This window comes from Cololabis saira, chromosome 16 (genome assembly GCF_033807715.1).
Source record: "Cololabis saira isolate AMF1-May2022 chromosome 16, fColSai1.1, whole genome shotgun sequence".
In the NCBI taxonomy this organism is placed as follows: Eukaryota; Metazoa; Chordata; class Actinopteri; order Beloniformes; family Belonidae; genus Cololabis; species Cololabis saira.
Window position 1 is genome coordinate 15261051 of NC_084602.1, and position 21953 is coordinate 15283003.

At 42.2% G+C, this 21953-nt stretch overlaps 1 protein-coding gene across 19 annotated transcripts in view; it reads left to right on the forward strand.

The window, feature by feature from the left end:
- The first annotated feature begins 4965 nt into the window (after positions 1-4965).
- Positions 4966-21953, forward strand: part of LOC133461954 (TRAF2 and NCK-interacting protein kinase-like) — an 82766-nt gene continuing 65778 nt past the window's right edge. For all 19 annotated transcript variants that reach the window (XR_009784238.1, XR_009784239.1, XM_061742991.1 and 16 more), the window contains exons 1-2: positions 4966-5366; positions 19250-19315. Coding sequence is in view for 17 of the 19 variants with exons in the window: in XM_061742991.1 (XP_061598975.1) it covers positions 5310-5366; positions 19250-19315 (123 nt within the window). In the remaining 2 variants the exon portion in view is untranslated. The remainder of the gene's footprint in view (positions 5367-19249; positions 19316-21953) is intronic.

Genomic DNA, 21953 nt, shown 5'->3' on the forward strand with positions numbered 1-21953 from the left:
CTGGCTCAATGACAAATAAAGAATCTTGTGTTAGGAATCCTCCTCCTCTGGCAGGGAGAGCCAGCAGCACAGGTGCTGCTGATCTTCAATCAGCCACAGCTGCCACTAATCAGCAGCCCAGGCAGAAAAGGAACCCTGGACCTTCACTCAGTGCTTGATCGTACTGAACCCATGTGGTAACCAGTCTGGCTCTTCGGGAATTTTCTCCAGCTTTTTGCAGCGCTCAAAACTTTGAACTTTTTTTGTCCCAAGGCTTTTTCCCTGTGTCTACATTGCCTCCGTGGAAACCTCCTCAACGCTTCTGCTCCTCTCGCAACCATCTCATAGTTCTCTGTGACCCCCTGCCATCAACTCACGACTGACCCTTGTCTCCTGGACCCCCAACCATCTCTTTCCCCGTTTCCTCTGCCTTCCCCTCCGGATCTCACCCTAAGTTAGTTTTCCCTCCCTGGACTGGTTAGTACACGCACACATCATTTCATAAAACGCATACACACACACACGCACACACACATAGTTATTTACACATCTCATTCATATACACATGCACCACATTCCCCCCCATTTTAGTATCCCTAGGATAGTGTAGGGTTTTCCCTTTTACATTAATAAACAGCCTTCTGGCTCTTTATTTAAATTGTTTGGTTTCCTGTCTGTGGTTGGCTACTCGGGTTCACCTCAGGTTTTGGGTCGGACCCAACATCTTGAGAATCTTTTCATGTGGATGGACATGACTATGACAAGATGGTGTCTTCTTAGATGTAGCTTTCTTATTTGGAGAGGAAGAAAAATAAAAGGTATATATATTCTAGCACTGGCGTGACATCACCTGTGTCCAACTGACCTCTCAGGAGTCTGACCAGCACTTATCCAGCTGGACCCTCCTATGTGATTTTGTGCTTTAGTTTTTCTCTCAGATGTAAGTTGCTCTGGATAAAAGCGTCTGCTAAATGGTAGTAATTCATGTGGAAATACCAGAAGGACAATAAGAAACTACGGAGTCTGGCAATACAGTTGGGTATCGATGGCCGCTCCTAAAGGAGTTGGGTATATTGTGATGATAAGGAGTCCTAAAACCAATCCTTGAGGCACTCCAGTATTGAAGTAGATGTTGATATAGTAAAAATAGTAAATTAATAGTTTGAAACAATGCCCAAAGAGGTTTGAACCAAGAGTGTGCCACGTCATAGAGTTGATAGAGCCATATGCCTTAATTTACAGCGCTGCAGAGAAGTCTAGCAAGATGAAGACCACGGACACAGATGCAGCTCGAGGTGTTTTTTTCCTTTTTACAACTGTCAGTAGAGTGATCACTGTTACAGCCAGACCACACAGAGCAGGCATAAAAGGTGTGACAAGTGTGCATATGAGGAAATAACAGGCAGCGAGACAGTGGAGCTTAAGCCAAAAGAAAACAGGAAGGATCAAAAAGAGACGGAGGAAAAAAAGGATAGCCATGGCAGAGATGGTGTCGCCAGGTGAGTCAATAAATAATAATATGCATAAGCTGAAAAGTAAGTCACAAGAAACTACTTTCTGACTAAGTAATCTGTACAAGTTTCAGCTTCAGGTATTCAGGAATATTTTTGGAATATCAATTCCCACTGGGCATGTAAACACTTGAATCTGAATATTCTTTAATTCAGAATGACGAAAACAGAAAAATAGGTATGCACATTAATGTAACCAATATTTTTCTTTCTTTTTTTAAATTTCACATTTACCAATTATTATTTTTTACAAAGAGAGACATGCAACACATTTCCACTTCCTCTAGAAAACCTCATTTTGAGAGGTGGAGAGAGCAGCTGTGGTGCTGGCTCTGTGAAAGCAGAGAGATATATATCTTTAATTCATAGCAACATGAAGGTTGTTTACCTTGACCTTTAAAGGATATATTGTGGGCAGTTTGAATCAAGGAAAACTGCAGTAGTTTGATGTGTAATGCACCTTTTCCCAGTGGTCTTTGGGGCCATGTTTTCTGAAAATCCAGTGAACACACACAGGTCAGTGTATAAAGCCCTTTTTTCCTGAGCTGATCCTGTTTCCATATAAAGTTTTGTTATTGATTTATGCTGCTAAAAGTATGATTTGTGAGACACATTAAAGATTTCCATTTGGTGGTGCTGGAAGGAATAAGCCATAATTGCAATTACCGTACATTCTAACATCATTTAGCAGCTGACAAGGTATGATAGTAAATTATAATACAGCTTGCTGCACACAATAGTGTGTAGAGGAGTGTATATGTTGCGTTATGAGAGGAATTCAACTCAACAATCGTTTCATTAACCGGCAGCCCTGAAAATGTTGGAATGTTCACCAGCGGTTTAAAGGCTAACTCATTTACTGAGTTGTATACTTGCATATTCTTTCATTCATACTTAGCTCACATATATAAGTATCCTGATACAGTACATTAATCAGTCCGTATTCATTTTAGCACCACTTCAGTTAAAAAAACTGTATTGTTGTGATGTTGTGATCCTAACCAGCGTCAACAACAACCCTTTTGATAAGGTTTAAATTTAAGAACTGAAAATGATCAATGGTTCTCAAAGTTATCAGTAATCCAGGTTGGCATTTTAAGCAGATGTGATACCAAAACCTCTTTAAATGCAATAGGAAATGTACTTGAAGCCAACAATGCATTTATTACACCTTTGAATGCTGGTACAATGGCAGGAGAAATGGCCTCGAGCAGGACTGTGGGAACGGGGTCCGGTGGGTACGTGGTAGGAATGCTGCATGCTGCTGACTCGGAAGTGGGAAGTGGAAGTGGAAGTGATGCCACATCCGATTTGACCGTGTTCTAATTACATAGACATAAATATGGGGTAGGGGTGGCTCGGTTGGTAGACATGGGCATGGCGTTCGTCCATGAACATGAAGGTCAGTGGTTCGAGCCCTAGTTCCTCCTGTGTCCACCAAAGTGTCCTTGGGCAACACACTGAATCCCCAGTTGCTCCCGGTTGTCAGGCCAGTGCCGTTGTATGGCAGCTCTGCAGACAACCGGTGTGTGAATCTGTGTGTGTGTGTGTGTGCGTGTGTGGGTGAATGTCTACATTGTAAAGCGCTTTGGGGCTGTAGGACTAGCTGGAAAGCGCTATACAAATGTAAGCCATTTACCATAAAGTAAAAAAAAAAAAAATTGATGGACTGATAGCCAGCCATTGTTAGAGATACAAAATCAAAGCAATGCTGTTGCATTTAACCTAGCAACACGTCCATTGATAAAAGATGCTATGTGTATGCCTGACCTAATGTGAATAAAATAAAATAAGCCCGAACTGTTCAAAACAGGTAAAGTAGCCACCATGTTTCATTTGTTGATGCCAGTAACAGCTATGTTGTACTCTCAAACTTGGTTTGGTGAAGTTTGGCATTGAAATTACCTCAGCAGTGTGAACTGGTAACTTAAATAGGCTATATATATATATATATATATATATATATAAACAGTAAATATAAGGACTATAAGGGCAACTGAAGGAAAAAAAAATACAATTCTGAGATTATTGTCAGAATTCTGACTTTTTTCTCAGAATGTCATTTTTCTTTTTCTTCAGTGGCCCTACTACTTTTCCAGAAAAGGGGATGCACCTGGCCTGGGAGTATATTTATCTATACAACATTATCAATGGCTAGAGATACTATTATGTTTTAAGTTGTTATTTACGTTTCTTGATTTTACTTCCCAAATTTAGAAAGCAGAAGAATAAAGTCATAATAGTATGAGAATAAAGTCGTAAAATTGCGAGAATAAAGTCATAATGTTGCGAGAATAAAGTTGTAATATTACGAGAATAAAGTCGTAATATTACGAGAATTAAATCGTAATATTATGAGAATAAAGTCGTAATATTATGAGAATAAAGTCAATATTACGAGAATAAAGTCATAATATTACGAGAATAAAGTCGTAATATTACGAGAATAAAGTCGTAATTTTACGAGAATAAAGTCGTAATATAACGAAAATAAAGTCGTAATATTACGAGAATAAAGTCGTAATTTAAGAGAACTCTCTCCCTGTTTTAAAATGAGGAATATTGAGCATCTTGTGAAGTTATATTTGGTATTGATTTCAGAAAAAAGGAGATACTTAATCTTTTGGCACATCAGCATCGAATTAGTATCAGTTTAAGGCAGTGCACAAATTAACCCCTGGTTTAAGGACTTTAAAACGATTGCGCAAACGACTGCGTCTATTTCAAAGAAGAAACCACACAGACTTGGAAGAAATTGCGCCTTTTGTGGAAGAGGAAAATCTTTATGATCATCCTCATTGTTTCCTGAGAAACAACAAAACCTCTTTAAATGGCAGCAGATGTAACCACCGCTAGCCTTGCAGTCGACCACTACTATACTATAGTATAGTATAGTATAGTATAGTATAGTATACTATACTATACTTTACTATACTATACTATACTATACTATACTATACTATAGGCCTACTATACCAAACAGCTCCTCTTCCCCAAAAGACCTATGTGTTCTTCTTGTTAGAGTTCTCATAAATTACGACTTTATTCTCATATTATTATTCTCGTAATTTCCACATTTTTATTATGACTTTATCCTCGTAATTTCCAATTTTTTTTGTCTTAGTTTGGCCCTAATACTCCGTCGTACTTTTATTTTCGCAGGCTAACAAAATAAACACAAGATGGAAAGAATGAGCGTGATAACTTGACTAAGTTTGGGAGTGCTGGGTTCCTCAGCAGCAAACCCCGCCTGTTACCGGGCGGGGTTTGCTGATGAAGGCTGATTTACGGTTCCGCGTTACACCAACGCAGAGCCTACGGCGTAAAGTGCGCGTCGCCGCGTATCCCTACGCCATAGCCTACGGCATAGACTCTGCGTCGATTTAACGCGGAACCATAATTCAGGCTTGAGGCGGCGGTGCGCTCCGCTCCACTCCCACCTCCCTCCCCTGCATATCTACAGACTGGCTGTCACAGCAGCAGCAGCAGCAGAGGCTACCCATCCTCCGCAGCGCAGCGCCTCACCTTTCTCCCTACAGCTCTGCCGTCTCCATCCCTCAGACATGGACGTGGAGGTGCTGATGCGCGCGCCTGCGCTCTAGCTGCGCTCCGACCCGCAGCTCGTCCCGCCGCCGTCCAAAACGAGGGGACCGCTATTATTTTTCTCTCCTGCTGCTGACACATCCCGGAGAGAGAGGGGAGGTGGCGGGGGGACACTAGAGAGCCAGCCGCACAGGAGACCACACTGTCGGTCGTGACGGCAAAAAAGGCCGTCTCGGGATTTCTGGCAGCTGAGAGGGGCTTTTTGTTTCCTTCATCATGGCGAGTGACTCCCCAGCTCGGAGTCTGGACGAAATCGACCTTTCGGCTCTGAGGGTGAGATGAAGCGAGCAGTTATTTCTCTAGAAAAAATTGGAAACTCGTGTGTGTGTGTGTGTGTGTGTGTGTGTGTGTGTGTGTGTGTGTGTGTGTGTGTGTGTGTGTGTGTGTGTGTGTGTGTGTGTGTGTGTGTGTGTGTGTGTGTGTGTGTGTGTGTGCGCGCTTCTGCTTCACTTGCACCTGACGGTGCGCCCTGAATAACGGACAGAGCAGCAAAATGCGGATGTGTGTGTGTGACTGACTGTGTGTGTGTGTGTGTTTGTGTTAATAGATGGATTTATATCTAGGTGGAGAAACCTGACAGCTGATTCGTGTATTCATGTCAGTAACAGGGGGGTTGGGGGTTGATGCTGTGATTTTTGCTGACCTGGATCAGGGTTTGTGTCTCTTTTTTCTCTCTCTGTCTCTCTATCCCTCTCTCCCTCTCCCTCTCTCTATCCCCCTATCTCTCTCCCTCTCTCTGGGCCAGCCTATTACAGGCTCATCAGCCTTTGGTTCACACTGGAATTTAACCTATTTTTTCCACCCACTGCCGATTCTCTCGAGCCACATTTGTCAAAAACTCAAACTAGTTCCCCTCTCATGCTGTTTTCGATGCTGTTTCTTCAGTGTTTGGTCAGTGAGGGAACAGGAAAAGGTTCGAACCGACCTGTGGTCGCACTCCTCTCAGAGATCCCCGGATCCCTTCACGCTGCAATACGGCCACACTTCTTTCTTTTGTTCATCGGTGGCTCAAACAAACTACAGCGCGCACATGCACAGTCAGCCTCCTGCGCCCCGGCCGGCTCATGCCTGGATACGCATGTTTTCGCTCCACTGGGCATAGTGTGTCATTCCATGTGTGTGTTTCCAGTGTGTGGGTGTCTGCCAGACTTATAGTCAGCGGCGTACAAGGGAAGCATGTTGCACATGAGAACGTTTCAGCTTCAGACCTGTTTGCTGCTTTGAGAAAGGAAGCCACATTCCTCCGGCTCGCTCATGATGCGGTCGCATGTGTGCCTGCCTTCACCAGGTGCTCCGTCAGCTTCTTTGCCCATGTTTATCCCCCTGACTCTCTCCGTCCCTGCCTCTTCCTCTTTCTTCACGCCTCTCTGTGTCTCTATCTCAGCTGCAAATGTTCATTCATCCACCTGCGCGGTTTGCCTCCCTTATCTGTCTGTCTCTGTCTGTCGGACTGACTGAATGCACCTCCCCGTCTGTCTGCCAGCCACCCTGTCTCCTAGCGTTACATCTCTGTGCCCACCTCCCACCTCCCTGCCCCCTCTGCACAGGAGTCATCCTCACAGGGGAGCCCAATCAGGTGTTTGCATAGAACAACCCTGTAAAAAAAAACATTACTTGTGAGGGTCACACATGGCACAGTTTACACTAGGAAGGACTGTCAAGACAGAATGGCAAGGAGGACATCAAAACAGGAAGAAGGGGAGAGGGGGAATGGAACAGAAACGGGAGGGGGGGCGGTGTCTGTACATTGGGAGTCAGTGCATGCATGTCCTGTTCTTTCAGAGACATGATGCTGAATGTTTGTCCCTCCACAGGTTTCAGAGGCAACCGCAAGGACTCATGTGTACATATTAGTGCTTACAGGTCACTTGTAAGAGATTAATATGAGTAATCTCATCACTAGTAATAATTTGCTGACACCTAAGCTCATGACATTTTTGCGTGTGAGGTTCAGGTTGTATGCGGGCTGATTTTATGGTCCTGAATTTCTTTCTTTTTTTTTTGGCCTGTTTCATAAGTAATTTAAGTTTTGTTGAGTGCAAACTTTGGCTTAAAAACTCAGACTTTATTGAAATTTTTGTGGAAACCACAAAAATATTCTATCGGATGGAAGTGAGCAGCTCTGAAAAACCTGGCGACTGTGGTTGAATTTTTCAGTCAGAGCCAGTGTTTTATAGTTTCAGTTTGAACAAGCCAAAAAAATAGAAAGAAAGGGAGATTTGAATTGCTTCTTTACTTCTTTTGCACGACAAAAGTGTAATAGTGTAACTGTACAGTTTAGTTAGGTTATACCTAAGTATACCTTAGTGTGTCGGGCAAAGGAAGTAAAGAAGCGCTTCATCTTTTCTTTGCAAACATGTTTGACGACTTTTGGTGGCTAAATAATTGTTTGCAGTCAACAATTATTATGAGACACACACGGGATTCCAGAGAAATTTCAAGGAACCTGAACGTTAATCCTCTGAAGTGTTTCATCTGCTGTGCCAGATCAGTTAAACATTATTAGTTATGTGACAATGAAAGAACAAACCTTTTCTCTCTCCGTAGGGTCCTTAAAATAAGGTAAATACAACTATAGATAAGAAACAGCACGTGGAATAGTACAGAATCTCATCTTTAACTTGACAAACACTGAGTAAAAGACAGAAGTGTGTCATGGATGTCCGGTTTCTTCAGGTTTGAGGGGGTTTGTTGAAGCAAGGCTCTTTTATGGTCCCACTACTGAAATATACTCGACGTTGGCTCAGTGCAACAGCTTGGGTCTTTTGTTTTCCAGCCACTCTGCTGTAGTCGTGTTGGTATGTTTGGGATATTGGGATGCATAGCAATGCATTTTTGTTCATCATTACACAAGCTTTTTTTTATATCCTTTATTTAACCAGGTAAAAAACTCATTGAGATTAAAACCTCTTTTTCAAGAGTGACCTGGCCAAAATGGCAGCATAAAAGCAATACAACAATACATACAAACACAGACAGTCGGTCACACATTCGGGGGAAACAATAGTAAAACCATAGTGAAATTTACACAACGGGGCAGTCACAAGAACCGAGAGAGCTAATTTCTCTGTCTTTTAAAATTGATTTGAATTTACCCAAGGATACAAGCTCAACCAATTTCAAGTCCTTCTGCGCATCATTCCAGGTTGAGGGGGCAGAAAACTGGAACGCCTTTTTACCCAGTTCAGTTCTGGCTCTCGGGATCTGCATTTGAATAAAGTTCTGTGAGCGCAGGCCATAACGCGTTCTTGAGTCTTAGGAGGCCAGGAAACCTTGGTAGAGGTGGAAGTTCACGGTCAACTCATTGACTTCCAGGTTCCCAGGTGCTGTGCCACCCCCGTGTTTGACAGTTGGTCTGAGGTATTCGTGTTTGTGTTTGTTTTTCCTCATAATCTATCCAAAAGACATTAACCTGATCGGTTTTGGTTTGCTGTGGAAGAAGGGTCACAAAGGAGCCATGGTATAAAACTCTTCTGAAGAACACATACCTGTTCAGTATGTTTTATACTTGTGCTGTCAACAAATTCCATATTTAATGTCCTAACTGATGCCCGCGGGACAATTTGATGTCACTTCCTTGAAAGATTGGCAGCCGTTGTGGATATTTTCCAGCTGTTCAGTTGTTTTCAGTATTATTTCCTCCATGACATTGTGTTAACTGACACTCGATAGTTCCAGACCAGTAAACTGCCAAATATTTTTCTGTTATAAGAGGTTCAGAACTGTGTGTGCATAATACCACCTATGTAAACATAAACTGCTCTTTTAAGCCTCTGACAAGACTCAAAAATGTCCTTCCACCTATGTGATGGGTGGATAGGGTCCCTACAGACAAACCAAAGGAATTTGAACTTTTTAAGTTAAAAAATGCAACAAAACAAACAAAAAAAAAACGGTTTAATTTTTTGTGTCAGCAAGCCCGTTGAATTCGACAAGCAAATGTTGCACAAAGTCTGCAGTTAAACAGCGAGCTGCTGCGTAGGACTCCTTTACATCATTACATGTTAAAGTTAAACCTATTTTACAGTAAATACTTAAGCGCTGATCCAGTTATATGGACGCAGGAGCCACGAACTCTCCTCCTTGTGCTTGCCAGAGTCTTAAAATAGCTGTTTATTTTAGCCTTAGAGTCAAAATCCCCTTGTGCTTTCATTAATTGCCACTTTGCTGTAATCACGTATTATGTTTTCGCTCATAACTGCTTCAGTTCGGATAGTTCTGGTCTCTAAAACAGTTTACACCTCTTACAATTCAATAATAGACTAATGGAGTCATTTTAACTGTTTGATGTTCGCTTCATTCTTATGTAATCGCTAAGGCTATACTTAGTTTTCCACTCATTGCCTCTGTATTTTGGGTTAATTTTGTTTCGTAAACAAAGACTAGGGATTTTTTGGAATTTGCACATCATCCAATACCGCTTCAGGGTGTTGACATGTGGAATAGACTGATAGATCAGATCTTATGTTATTGCACATTAATGCAGAAAAAGCAGTAAATTAGATTGGCCTCATGGGTGTGTCCTGTTATCTGACACCTATTCCAGCTATTTAGGCAACATTGGGCCCATTATGTGACATTTATATCAGCTTAGCTGCGACGTCACCCTAACAATGACATGGTGTAACATCTCATGTGATTTAAATTTGTGACTTGAGACCAGAATTTGCTTATATTATGTGTGGATAATGTAAAACCTTAAAACTGAGAGAGCGTATAGTTTCCTTTTCACATGACTGGATGAGGCCAAGATGTGCGTGGAGTCAATCGCTGGACTGGCTAGACAGGAAATAGGTCAGCTGTCTCTGATGCACTGGAGAGGGGGTTGTTGGTGATTATAATTGCGGCCTTGCTTGTTATGATGGAGCATTGTGCTTACGACTAATTTAGTGTGTATTGCCGGGGATTCTCCGAAGCCAGAGCAGCGTTTAGGCACCCAAACAAGCATGTATAGAGAAAAGAACCAGACAGAATGAGTGGGAAGTACAGTGGAGAGAGAAGTGGTTTTTCATGTCTGCTGTGCTCTGCGTTTTTTTTTCGTTTTTTTTTTTTTTTTTCTCTCTGTCTGTCCGTGTGGTTGTTCTTTCTTTCATGAGCCTCGCCGGCTCTCTGCGACATTTGCTGCTGTCGCGCATCAAACCCCGGGAGCACCTGTGTAGGTGCACCTCATTTCACTTGAGCGAGAAAAGGCCAGCTTTGGTAAAGGGGGTGGGCGGCCCGGTACCCGTCGTGCCGTGACTCGACAATGACAGCCAAAAGACACGAGGTCGAAACGCTGCGGTTTGACACAGACAGTGGTTTTTATGTAAAGGGATGCAAGCGCACGTAGGTCGCAGGCGTCAGAAGCCCTGGCTCATCCAGTCAGCTGATGAGAGCAACAGATGGTAAACCAGCAGGAAGTACAGCCACAGCACAACACACACACACACACACACACACACACACACTGGTGCATACTGGCACTGGAGAAATGTGCTGTGTGGGGACTCAGGTGTGAGATCTGACATGAAAGGGAGAGCAGGTGAATATGCAGGGTTAGTGACATGGTCAGAGGGAGGTGGAGGCAGAAGGATGAAGCAGTGGATGAAAGAAAAACGTTAGGTGCGAAGATGAATGCAGCTTAGAGAGATTTAGAGGGGCGGTGGGAGATCGAGGGAGTAGACGGAGAAGAAGAAGACGGCAGAGGCGGAGCCCGGGCTAAAGGTGGAGATGTGACCGGTGACTGAAGTAGTCCGAGGCAGACACCCCTCTCTGTAGACTCTCCCTCCCTCCCTTTTTATCCCTACTGCCCAGTAAGGCCACATTCCTCGGCCCCTCACCACAGACGCCATAGTAACGAGGCCACAGCAGTGCCCAAGGCTTACACAGAGCTTATTCATGAATAGTCTATATACTGTATGGCAGTTTGTCACTGAGAAATGCCCCACTCCCTCCCACTCTGCCTTCAACTCTGCCTGCCTGATTCTAGTTGACCTATTTTCTCCCCCACAAGTCACTAATGGAGTTGCATTAAGTCTTTAATTCTCAGCTATGCGTGTACAAAATGCGTAAAGTGTTGTTTTCCTGGAAAACGTCTTTGATATGAAGGATGACAGAGGAATGCAGCTCATTGTATACCCGCATCAGTGTCTGATTAACAGATAAATGGAAATTACATTTCAAAAGATGTTGAAATTATAACTGCAGCGTTCTTTGGTTATAATGAGGGACACATTCAACTATTAGTTTGCATCAGATTTTTTTTTTTATTCCTCTCCCGTCATGCTCTGATCCACAGGTACACATTTTACACTTGATCAAAAGTGCTTTAGAGATTCATGCGCGAGTAAGCGAGTCCACAGTCGGATCCCGCCTTTGTGTCTGAATCTCGTGGTGCAGTGCGGAGCGGTAAGAAAGATGGATGGAAGTGACAGAGGGAGAGAGCGAGAGTCAAAAATTGAGAAGAAAAGATGAATGATGAAGAGGGTGGACGGTTGAGCGAAGAGATGACAGGGGGAGGTGTGAGGTGGCGAGAGGCGAGGGGCGGGTGTGTTGTTTAGTGCTGCAGAACAAACCCCGCGGCATGCAGCCGTCTTCAGCAGGCTGTAAATCTGTGATTAAGGCTTGACTCGTGTAAATGTACTGTACATGTCTGCATGGGATGTACTGGGAATTAGTCTCCCACTGCATCTACTTGAGAAAGCCAGCCGTGGTGAGCCATGTCGTGAAGTGTAAGTGGTTTTATAAGAGGCAGACCCAGCCCCAGCGTGACTCCTATCATCCTCTTAGGGTCTTTAATTCAATCCGCCTCACTTCATGAAATTCACTTTCTTTGGACACTAACTGCTCTCACCTGGCTTTTGTCTAATGCACGGAGAAAGTGGACTGTCGATAAAGTGTAGGCTTGCATAACCTTGACAAGAAGAAATCTTGTAGATTTGAAAACAGTCTCAGTTATGCAGGGAATTCACTGTGATGCGCTACTGTGCTTTTTAGTTAGCCTCTAGCTCTGTTTACCATTTGGTGCTGTAAAGGTGGTGTTTGGTCTATTATCGGACTTGCGACTGCTTGGCAGCTGCTTTTGCAACCTTCATGAAAGTCGGAGGTGCCCTGCTATGCAGCAAAAAATGTTCAAGAATGTTCTGGGAAACATACCAAAGAGCTCAAGGGGTTAACTTGGCCTCTACTTTCATTGGTTGGGTTCCCTTTCTCACGACAAGACTTCAGGGATCCGTTGCTAATGTCTTGAAGGCATGAACCTGCTTACCGGTTTGGTTGGTTCTATTCAAAACGATTGTTTATTGGATCTACTCTACTGTACCCTCTTTTAGGAATGGGCGATATTTTACCATTCACGATAAACCGTCAAAAAAATTCCCCACGGTAAGAATTTGTCATCTCACGGTAAAAACGATAAATTGAGGAAATGAGAAAGAAAGAAAGAAAGAAAGAAAGAAAGAAAGAAAGAAAGAAAGAAAGAAATGAGCCTGAAAGAAAGAAAGAAAGAAAGAAAGAAAGAAATGAGCCTGAAAGAAAGAAAGAAAGAAAAAGAAAGAAAGAAAGAAAGAAAGAAATGAGCAAGAAAGAAAGAAATGAGCCTGAAAGAAAGAAGAAAGAAATGAGCCTGAAAGAAAGAAAGAAAGAAGAAAGAAATGAGCATGAAAGAAAGAAAGAAAGAAATGAGCCTGAAAGAAAGTAGAAAGAAATGAGCATGAAAGAAAGAAAGAAAGAAATGAGCCTGAAAGAAAGAAAGAAAGAAAGAAAGAAAGAAAGAAAGAAAGAAAGAAATGAGCATGAAAGAAAGAAAGAAGAAAGAAATGAGTCTGAAAGAAAGAAAGAAGAAAGAAATGAGCCTGAAAGAAAGAAAGAAAGAAAGAAAGAAAGAAAGAAAGAAAGAAAGAAAGAAATGAGCATGAAAGAAAGAAAGAAGAAAGAAATGAGTCTGAAAGAAAGAAAGAAATGAGCCTGAAAGAAAGAAAGAAAGAAAGAAAGAAAGAAAGAAAGAAAGAAATAAAGAAAGAAAGAAAGAAAGAAAGAAAGAAAGAAAGAAAGAAAGAAAGAAAGAAAGAAAGAAAGAAAGAAAGAAAGAAAGAAAGAAAGAAAGAAAGAAAGAAAGAAAGAAAGAAAGAAAGAAATGAGCCTGAAAGAAAGAAATATTCCTGTTGATGACACTTTTTGTATTGGGATTTTTTTTTTATCGTTATTGGGTTAAATGCCAGAAATGATCATGATACATTTTTTTGTCCATACCGCCCATCCCTACCCTCTTTTTAGCCGCAACATCTGAAATGAGCATGTATGGATGGCATGAGATTTGATCAGTGTGAATGCAAGGTAATAGCTAACATGGTAGGTTAGCAGTCAAGCTTAAATTGCTAACTTCTGTTAACTGAAAGGCCAATTCAGTCAAGCACTGGAATAAAGTCTAGACTGTGCCCCTTAAATCCTCGATTTTCAGTGTTTTCAGGTGATCACAGTGCTTGGCCCTCCTCCTCCCACTGCTCCCCACTCACTCTACTGCCTCTAAACCAATCCATGCAAGTCAAGGCAACAGAGATAATTGGAAGATATTTCATTTCGAACATAATCCCATCTAAGGGAGGGGGCAGAGCTGACCCCGTGTGAGGATAGTTGCACCAGCTGGGTTGATCTGGGGCGAAAAAAACAAAACAACAAAACTCTGGGAGCTACTGGGCTGACTGCTCTGTCAAAGTTTTATCTATAGCTCAATCAGTCATGTGCTTTTTTAAATGACAGCTTGTCAGCCTGTTCGCAGCAGTTACTTACACTTTAAATCAGTCGTTCGCAGTGGTTTTAGCATTAAGAGTAGAATTTGGATGACCTTTTGTCTGGATAAGAGTGAAGGTTAGCAATGTTGTGGAGGGGATTAAGGTTGGATTGCAGAATGAAAGAATGAATGCAGTCTTACACATGTTATAAAGTGCCTTTCACAAGGACTGCAGCCCTGCACTCTAAAATCCATTATTAATGGCCCAGCTGCCCATGGACCAATATTCCCTTTTGGAGAAATGAGTGGATCCACCGCTGCATTCATCTTAAAGTGCATGAGCCCACAGTTACAACAAATCTCTTCCAACTAAGCTGTGAACAAAACCCAGAAGAATGGGTATTCAGTTGGAAAAGCAAAGGGAAAGATTGCTGGAACCAAAAAAAAGGGGGTCTTCTTTCTAAGAATGTACACAAAGTTGGTTGAAAGTATCTCCTCTAGCAATGCGTTGCATCCCCTGTAGGTTTTTTTTTCTTTTTTGAAGAAATGTAAATTTATGAAGTGAAGATTCATCATAGTTCAGGGTCATGCTTTAGGTGTTGCAATGAATACTGCATAGAAAATGAGGGAAGTTCTTCTCTTTTGGTGGGTTTTGTTATTTCACCAGTAGATGAAGTAACGAAACAAAAACACAAAAGAAACTTGCTCAGTCATCAGATTTGAAGGCAAATCTCACCTCAGATGTTGAGGCTTTTTTGGAAAGAAATTGAACATCTGATTTCCTGTCTCAGCTTTTTGACTATTCTTCCTCCCACTCTCAGCATGTATTAGAAGAAACTGTAAATGTACATGTTTTTTGCTTCTTCTCAGCAGCCTCATGAAGATATGCACAGTGATTCAGTGGCCACCAGTGAGGTCATGTGGTAGTCATCTGACCCCTGCAAACGCTCAGCAGAAACATAATTTGAGAAAAATGCAGATTTGGTGTAGTCATAGGGAACTTTAAAGCCACAGACGTGCACGCACACACTTGTGGAAATACATGAACAAAGGCCGGCACGTGCTGAGAGCTCAGTCTGCAAGTGGCCTATAAAATATGAACGATACTGTGCTATATTTTTGTCATGGAGCCTAGGGTTATTCATGAACTCAACCAACAAAAATGCTCTCCTTTTCTGACCAGAGCAATTACTTTGTGTGCCATGTGTGCAGCCAGAGGAGACTCATGCATTTCTGCAGCATTTGTCCCCTGGTGCTTGTGTTTCCTGTATGTACATACATATACAGCACAACCTCTTTTGCTTGTGTGTGCAAGTCTTTTCCAGTTTAAATGTTTCTGTTGTATACAAATGTAAAAAAGACATACCGTCTCCCTTTAAAGATGCCTTAGAAATAGAAAAAAAAAGATATCATGTGTTCCCCACCAGAAGTTGAGTCTCTGCTTTTGACTCAACTTTTATTTCCCCAGGAAATCAAAGTTGGATTTAAAGGAACCAGACTGTTTTTTCAGGATGGATGGCGAGGTTAACTTTAGTAATGATAACTTGAAGTAATAGTTTCTGTACGACATTATCAGCCTCCCACACGGTTTTAGATGTCGTTGGCCCACTCTTCTTTTGAACAACTGGGCCATTGCAGCATCTCGGTTCTTTTCTTTTCAGACTTTCTCCTGCACGTTTGCAGGTGTGCTTCACATAATTTTTCCTCTTGCAGGACTTCTAGCCGTGCTGACCGATGGTCCGATATTTGACTTGAGAATATTTCAGAGTACAGAGTGCTCGACAGTTTCTAAGGCATGTTTGTTTTTCTGCTGCTATGCTCTGCTTGGTTTTCAACAAACATGGAGCTGTGCATTGAAACAAATCATCTCCACTGTTTCTGGAACCTTGCATCTTGGCCAGGCTAAGCCATGGTGACACGCTGTTTGCAGATCAGAGGTTTTTTCTCCTGGCAGCCCTTTCGGCCAAGTCATACTTATGCAGTCCTTTTTAATTGCACTGTCATAAACTTTTAACATGATAGCTGAGGCCTGCAGAGTCTGAGATGTGGGTCTTGGGGATTTTGCAATATCTGTGTGTACCGCACAGTACGACCTTGAGTTAAAACTGCTTTGATGTCAACTTCCTGTAAGATTGACAAATCTATTAGATTATTTCTACTTTTGAACACTCTGGCTCACTGTATGGACTTGTAAATGTTTGGAAACATCTTTCAAGGTGGGGACAAGAATTGAAAAGATTTTATCGAAAGTTGTGCAATTATCAACTATTCCCTGATCAATTCTGGACCTTGTTTTTTTAGGTTTTTAACTATGATAGCTTCTCTAACAACATTGTTAATGTCTTTCAATCACTTACATACTCCATGCGAGCTGCCCAGAATAGCTGATGATCAATGAATTATGTGCATTTGATAAGTATCACCTGGCTGTTACTGTATGAGTGTTTGTGTTTTATGGATTGCTTCTGCACAGGGCTTTTACTTTGGTAAATAAGTAATGACACAGTATGTTTTTTTTTTTGTTTTTTTTTTTTAAATCTCTGGGTGCATTTAGATAATTTTAAGACGTGAGAAGAACCCCATGAGCTTTTATTATGCCCTGATAGGTAAGATGTGTCTTGGGAGTTGCTGTCAGAACTGTGCATGCAGGATGAGACATTATTCATGCAACTGCCAACCCTCCCCTGCCCTCACATACACAAACTCACATGCACACGCACACGTGCACGTTCACACACAGATTTGAAGAGAGGCAAAGGAAGTGAGGGGAAGAAAAAAACCCCCCACCTGTTTCAGCCGAAGCGGCAGTAACAACATAAACAACCTGAAAGTTTGTAGAACGGTGCTGATTAGAAGCCCCCGTCCGACTTTATCTACTTCACGCGCATTTTGTCAGACGTAAACTCCTCATTTTGTTCCCACTCATACTTGTTAGTGCATTTAAGCACAAGGCCTTGTGTAGGCGTGCGCGATTGGCTCCGTGTGTGAGTATGCATGCGAGTGTGGTTTTGAGACTGTAAGAGAGAGAGACAGCAGGAGGATGTACTTGAGACAGAAAGTGAGAGAATGATTTCGTCGACGTGTTTGTGTGTTTTTGTGTGTGTGTGTGTGTGTGTGTGTGTGTGTGTGTGTGTGTGTAAAGGACTGTGCATGTGTGTCGGTTACTGTGGAGCACAACAAAAGGAAGGGGGGGTGAAAAAAACGACAGGAAAAGGAAGGAGAGAGCAAGAAAAGGACAAGGTCCTGTCTTCAGAAACAGCTGACAGTTTGACAGGTCTGCTGAGACCAACAGAAACAAACATTTAGAGACAGCGAGAGAGACAAACAGAAGCAGGCAGAGATGGAAATGCAGAAACTGGGGTACGATAGGGGAAAGAGCAAAAGCATAAATATACTTTTTACTGAGACAGACACTCCTGCAAAAGCTCCACCGCCTCTATTGAAATTTGGAACACAAGATATAGTTTTCTCTTTTTCCACCATTGGAATTAATTCTGTATTACTTCCTTCTCCGTCTATTGTTTCATCACGCAAAGAGCTACATGTGATACCACCAAAGTTGGCTGCAAGTTCAAGTGAATATCCACAGGCATGGCATGAATGTGAAGTGCATAACGTGAGAAAGACAACGTGCCTCTTGACAGACTGAATAAGGGAAACAGCAGAGGTGTGACGAACTGAACTGGAGCGCATGGTTGAGCTTTCAGAATGGAAATAAGAAATAAATCTTTATTATTTTGGGGTTTGTTGTTAAAAGCACGTGGAGATTTAATTGGCATTGAAATATGAAAGTATTACTTGTGGAATAACTTTTATAACAGCATTGAGCACTGCTATTCAGTCACATAGTGTGAACACCACAGGAACTTGAAAACTCCCGATAAAAAGATGTCATGTGGCATGTTTTTGTGTAGCGCAGCAATCTTCCGACATTGAAAGCCAGCTTTATTTAACTTAAGTCCTTTTTTAGAAATTGTGGGACCTTCTTTAATTGTTTTGTGGACCATACACCTCTAAACCCTAAAATTGAAAGGCTGCAGTTGCTACTTCAGAGATGCCGATGAAAAGTTCAAGACACTGTCAGACTCCATGGACGGAAAGTTACTGAAAACGAAGGATGACTGTATTTGTCACTGGATAGCTTTTAAAGGCCAACAATTGTATTAAACTGTCATCTTGAATTACTTATTTGTTGTAATACTCTTCACACCCTCTACATACCCTAAATAAAGGGCATTTCTGTGGTAATTCTATTTTTCTCAGTAAACCTATACAGACACATTCAACACAGAAACGCTGCGGTTTAAAATGAGGGCACGAAATGAGTCGTTTTGAGTTATCATCGCGACAAGAGATGCACAGGAGAAGCTGGGGAGTGATCCTGTGACTGTGAAAGTCATTCACCAGTCGAAGGAGAGGAGTGTTGGCGAGAGAGACTTCCCATGGACGCTGTCAGAGTTAGAAGAGGGTAGTGTAGATAAAGAAGGAAGCAAAAGAGACATAGATGGACTTCAGCTGGTTGAGAAAACAGAAGCTGGTGGAGCAGAGAGAGTGGAAGAGGGCGAGAAGGAAGGACAGGGTGAATACCAGCTATTGTTGGAATGCCGTAGCAACAGGCAGCAGGGGGGGGGGGGGGGGGGGGGGTGAGTTTGTGGGGGTCAACGGGTTTTATGCTCAGTTTGAGGTGCTTCCAGTTCCTTGTTGGCAACCTAGCGACACTGGACTGAATCATTACCTAGTCTAGAAGTGTGCTCCAAACAGTCCAACATTGTATTTTAGAGCAGTGCATTAAAACCGAGGCAGCTTGGAGGTGAAACACAGGCTGCTGAGTTAAAGCAAAGTCCTGAAGGGAAAAGATCAACGTTGATCAGACACCTTCATAACAACCCGGAGAAGATATTCCAAGTTTGCAGGCCCGGGTCCCTCTGCAAATGAATGAAGCTTGAACCGCAGTCACAATCGGCATTAGGACAAAAACAACAAGTATGAACTAAGCCGTGGACTTGGATGAACGCTGCAAAGTGACTCAACACATTTCATAACCTAACAATGAATATCAATGTCAATATCAACCTGCTATCATTAGGCAGGCGTCATCTTTACTGCTTTTAATGCTCACACTTTTGAATGGATAATATGTAGACATGCAGCTGTGGTGGAAAACGGATTAATCTAGTTTTTGATCACAATCTCTTGGAAAAATAGTTATTTCAACCTGGACTAAAGGATGAGACTGACTGGGGGCCTTCCTGTTCATCGTTGGATAAAAAGATAGTCATGTAACATGTGGTCACTGTGTAAACCAGACACGTGTTCTACTTCTTCTTTTGTGTGTGTGTGTGTGTGTGTGTGTGTGTACTATTTTTACTTTGGTGTTTTGAAGTCAAAGACTATTTTGTTGAATGTATACATGTTGATCACTCCTCTGTGTGTCCTTTTGTCTCTCCAGGATCCAGCTGGCATCTTCGAGCTGGTTGAGCTGGTGGGAAATGGCACCTACGGGCAGGTTTACAAGGTAAGATACTCCCATTAACGCTAAATACTTCTTTCAGTCTGAGGCAGTACACGTTAAAGCTTGTGGTTATGTCTCCAGCGTCGTTGGTAAAATGCCTACACTTATACCGGGCGTTTCAAGCGTAGCTTTTCTACAGAGTGCTTTACAGTGTGTTTCTCAGTCACGCATTCCTTCAAACACTCAAACAGCATTTCATATTAAATACTAACTGTCCAAAAGAAAATTAGGATTTAGCGAAGTAAAAAGATAAGAGCCTCCCACTGGAAAACATTGCAAAAATGGCGACTCATAATCCTCCATGAAGAAATGTGGATGGAAAAACTAAACTTAAAAAAGCCTTGTCTGGAGATCAGTTACAAGTACAAGTATGAGGATTTCCATTCATACAATGTAAAGTGAACACAAGATATGTTGGACTGAGCTGTTGTGTCGCCATAAATAAACATTTTATCAGTGAGGCTAAGCGATGCCTCCAGATTTACCCTGAGCAAAGGGATGGAGACATGGGAGTAAGGCACCCACCCTGTCTAGTGTTTACTGTGCAGGCCTGCGGTGCCAGTATTATGATATGGGTTTTTTTCAGTTGGTCAGGTGAGGGTTCAGCAATATTATCTGCCCAAAAATGAGATCAGCTGACTTCATTTTTTTTCTTTCTTTTGCCTCATCTTGAGTATATATTGAGGTGAAAATGCTAGGCTTTATTGGGCTTTATTTTGTGAAAGAGTTTTTCAGGGACTGGCCACCACAGAGTCCACAGTCTGCCCAGCCATGCCCAGTCACTTTGTGAAAATTGTCTGTTGTGAAATGGGAAAAGATTGAACCAAACCAATTGCAGTATGGCTAGGGCACGCTTTACGAAACTTTATACAGGAGTTTGTCAAGGCTGCTGTTCAAAACAATCAAGAAAGGTCAGGGTAGAAATGCTAATGCCACCAGCGCTCTATGAGCTCCATTTTGAATAGTTTTAGTTGATACTAGTCGGGTGTTTGCTCTGCCTATATCACATTCATGTTCATTTCCCTGATTGGTTGTACTTATCCAGTGTCATCCAGAGGTAAGTTCTCCTGTGTTCATTGGTACTGGCCTGGTGCATTCAAAGTCGAATCTAGTGGCTCCAGACTAATTGCATCAGTTGAACTGTACTTAATTGGATTAATTCAAGAGGAAAGGAATTAGGATGGTTGGCCAGGCTGCAGAAGCCCACCTTAAACCCCACTGAGAATCTTTGGGATGTGCTGCAGAAGACTTCACACAGCAGTCCACCCATCGTCAATACAAAATACAAAAAACTGAATGTAACTCTGGATGAAAATATGCAGTGCCTTGTCTAAACGATCACGCACCAGTGAGCAGACTGGGGGGAATGTGAGGGTTCGGTATCTTGCCCAAGGACCACTCTTCTACTAAAGGCACAGCTGCCTCCGAGCAGTCCATATGAAACAAAGAGGAGAAGTATAACTGAAAGAAACAGACAACAGAAGTATGGGAAAGAACGCTGGAGATAAAAGCAGCCCACAAGCCCAAGAGAAATGGAGCGTATTCAAAAGTGAAGAGCAGAATCCAGGACATGTCTTTCCGGAAATTTCCATACCCCATTATCCTTCATTTTGTTCTTCTGTCTCTTCTATATTTGTTGCAGTGTGTTTCTAATTTTACTCTTACAGGCAAGGTATCTTAAGATGAAACATTTCTTTGTTGTGTTAAGTTAACCTGCAGTTATTACATCCCCGTGGTTTTAGCGGTTTAGCTGTCAGATGGACTCTAAGCAGTATCTGTCAGACCACTTTGCTGTCATAGCTTCCTCTTCCCTCCATGATAGTTTAACGCTCTGTGGTCCTCGCTTCCTTTTCCTGTTGCTTTATTTTGCTACTCCGTAGGAGGCGGCACCATCCTGTTTCGTCACTCCTTGCTACAATGAGCATTTTCGTTAAATACGTGGACCGTATTGACATACGTAAGCCCCTGTGAAGCTGTTGTATTTTGTGTGTGAGGTGGCCTGTTTAATGGAGCGGCGAGGCAAGGTCAGGTGGTGATGGAGAGGTGCTCCTCTCCCAGCTGATTGGACCAAATGAGGGGGTCAGATACGGGTCAGGCGCACTTCTTCACGCATTCAGAAATAATCTGGCATCCTCAGGAGTGCGTGCTTCTGGGTGAATGACACAAAGGAGGAGGGAAAAAAGACGCAGCGAGAGAATAGAGAACAAGAGAATTGTGTATAACCATTTTTTTAGCTGACTCTGCTTGCGCCCGTCTCAGTGAAAGTCATGGCCCATTTACCTGCTGTTGTTCATACAGTCCCATATATTGTCAGTCCACAGGATACCTTTGACAGTAGTGGTTGCACGTATGAGATCCAGATGATATGGTAACCTTGAGTATAAATTTCATGATATAATATTACAGGTCAACAAATAAAGGATTCAGAATATTAAAAGTGTATGTTAAATTGAAATAAAAAAAATGTAATATTCTTATAACTGAAATACAAATAAAACTCACATAAGTAGATGTAAACCTATACAACATAAGCTATGTATTTGCTTTTTAAAACAAATAAACAAGCCAACAAAATACATTATTTATAAAATTGAAAAATGAATGCTCTCCCTTAATTTAGCTTTAGCTGCAGCTAAACAAA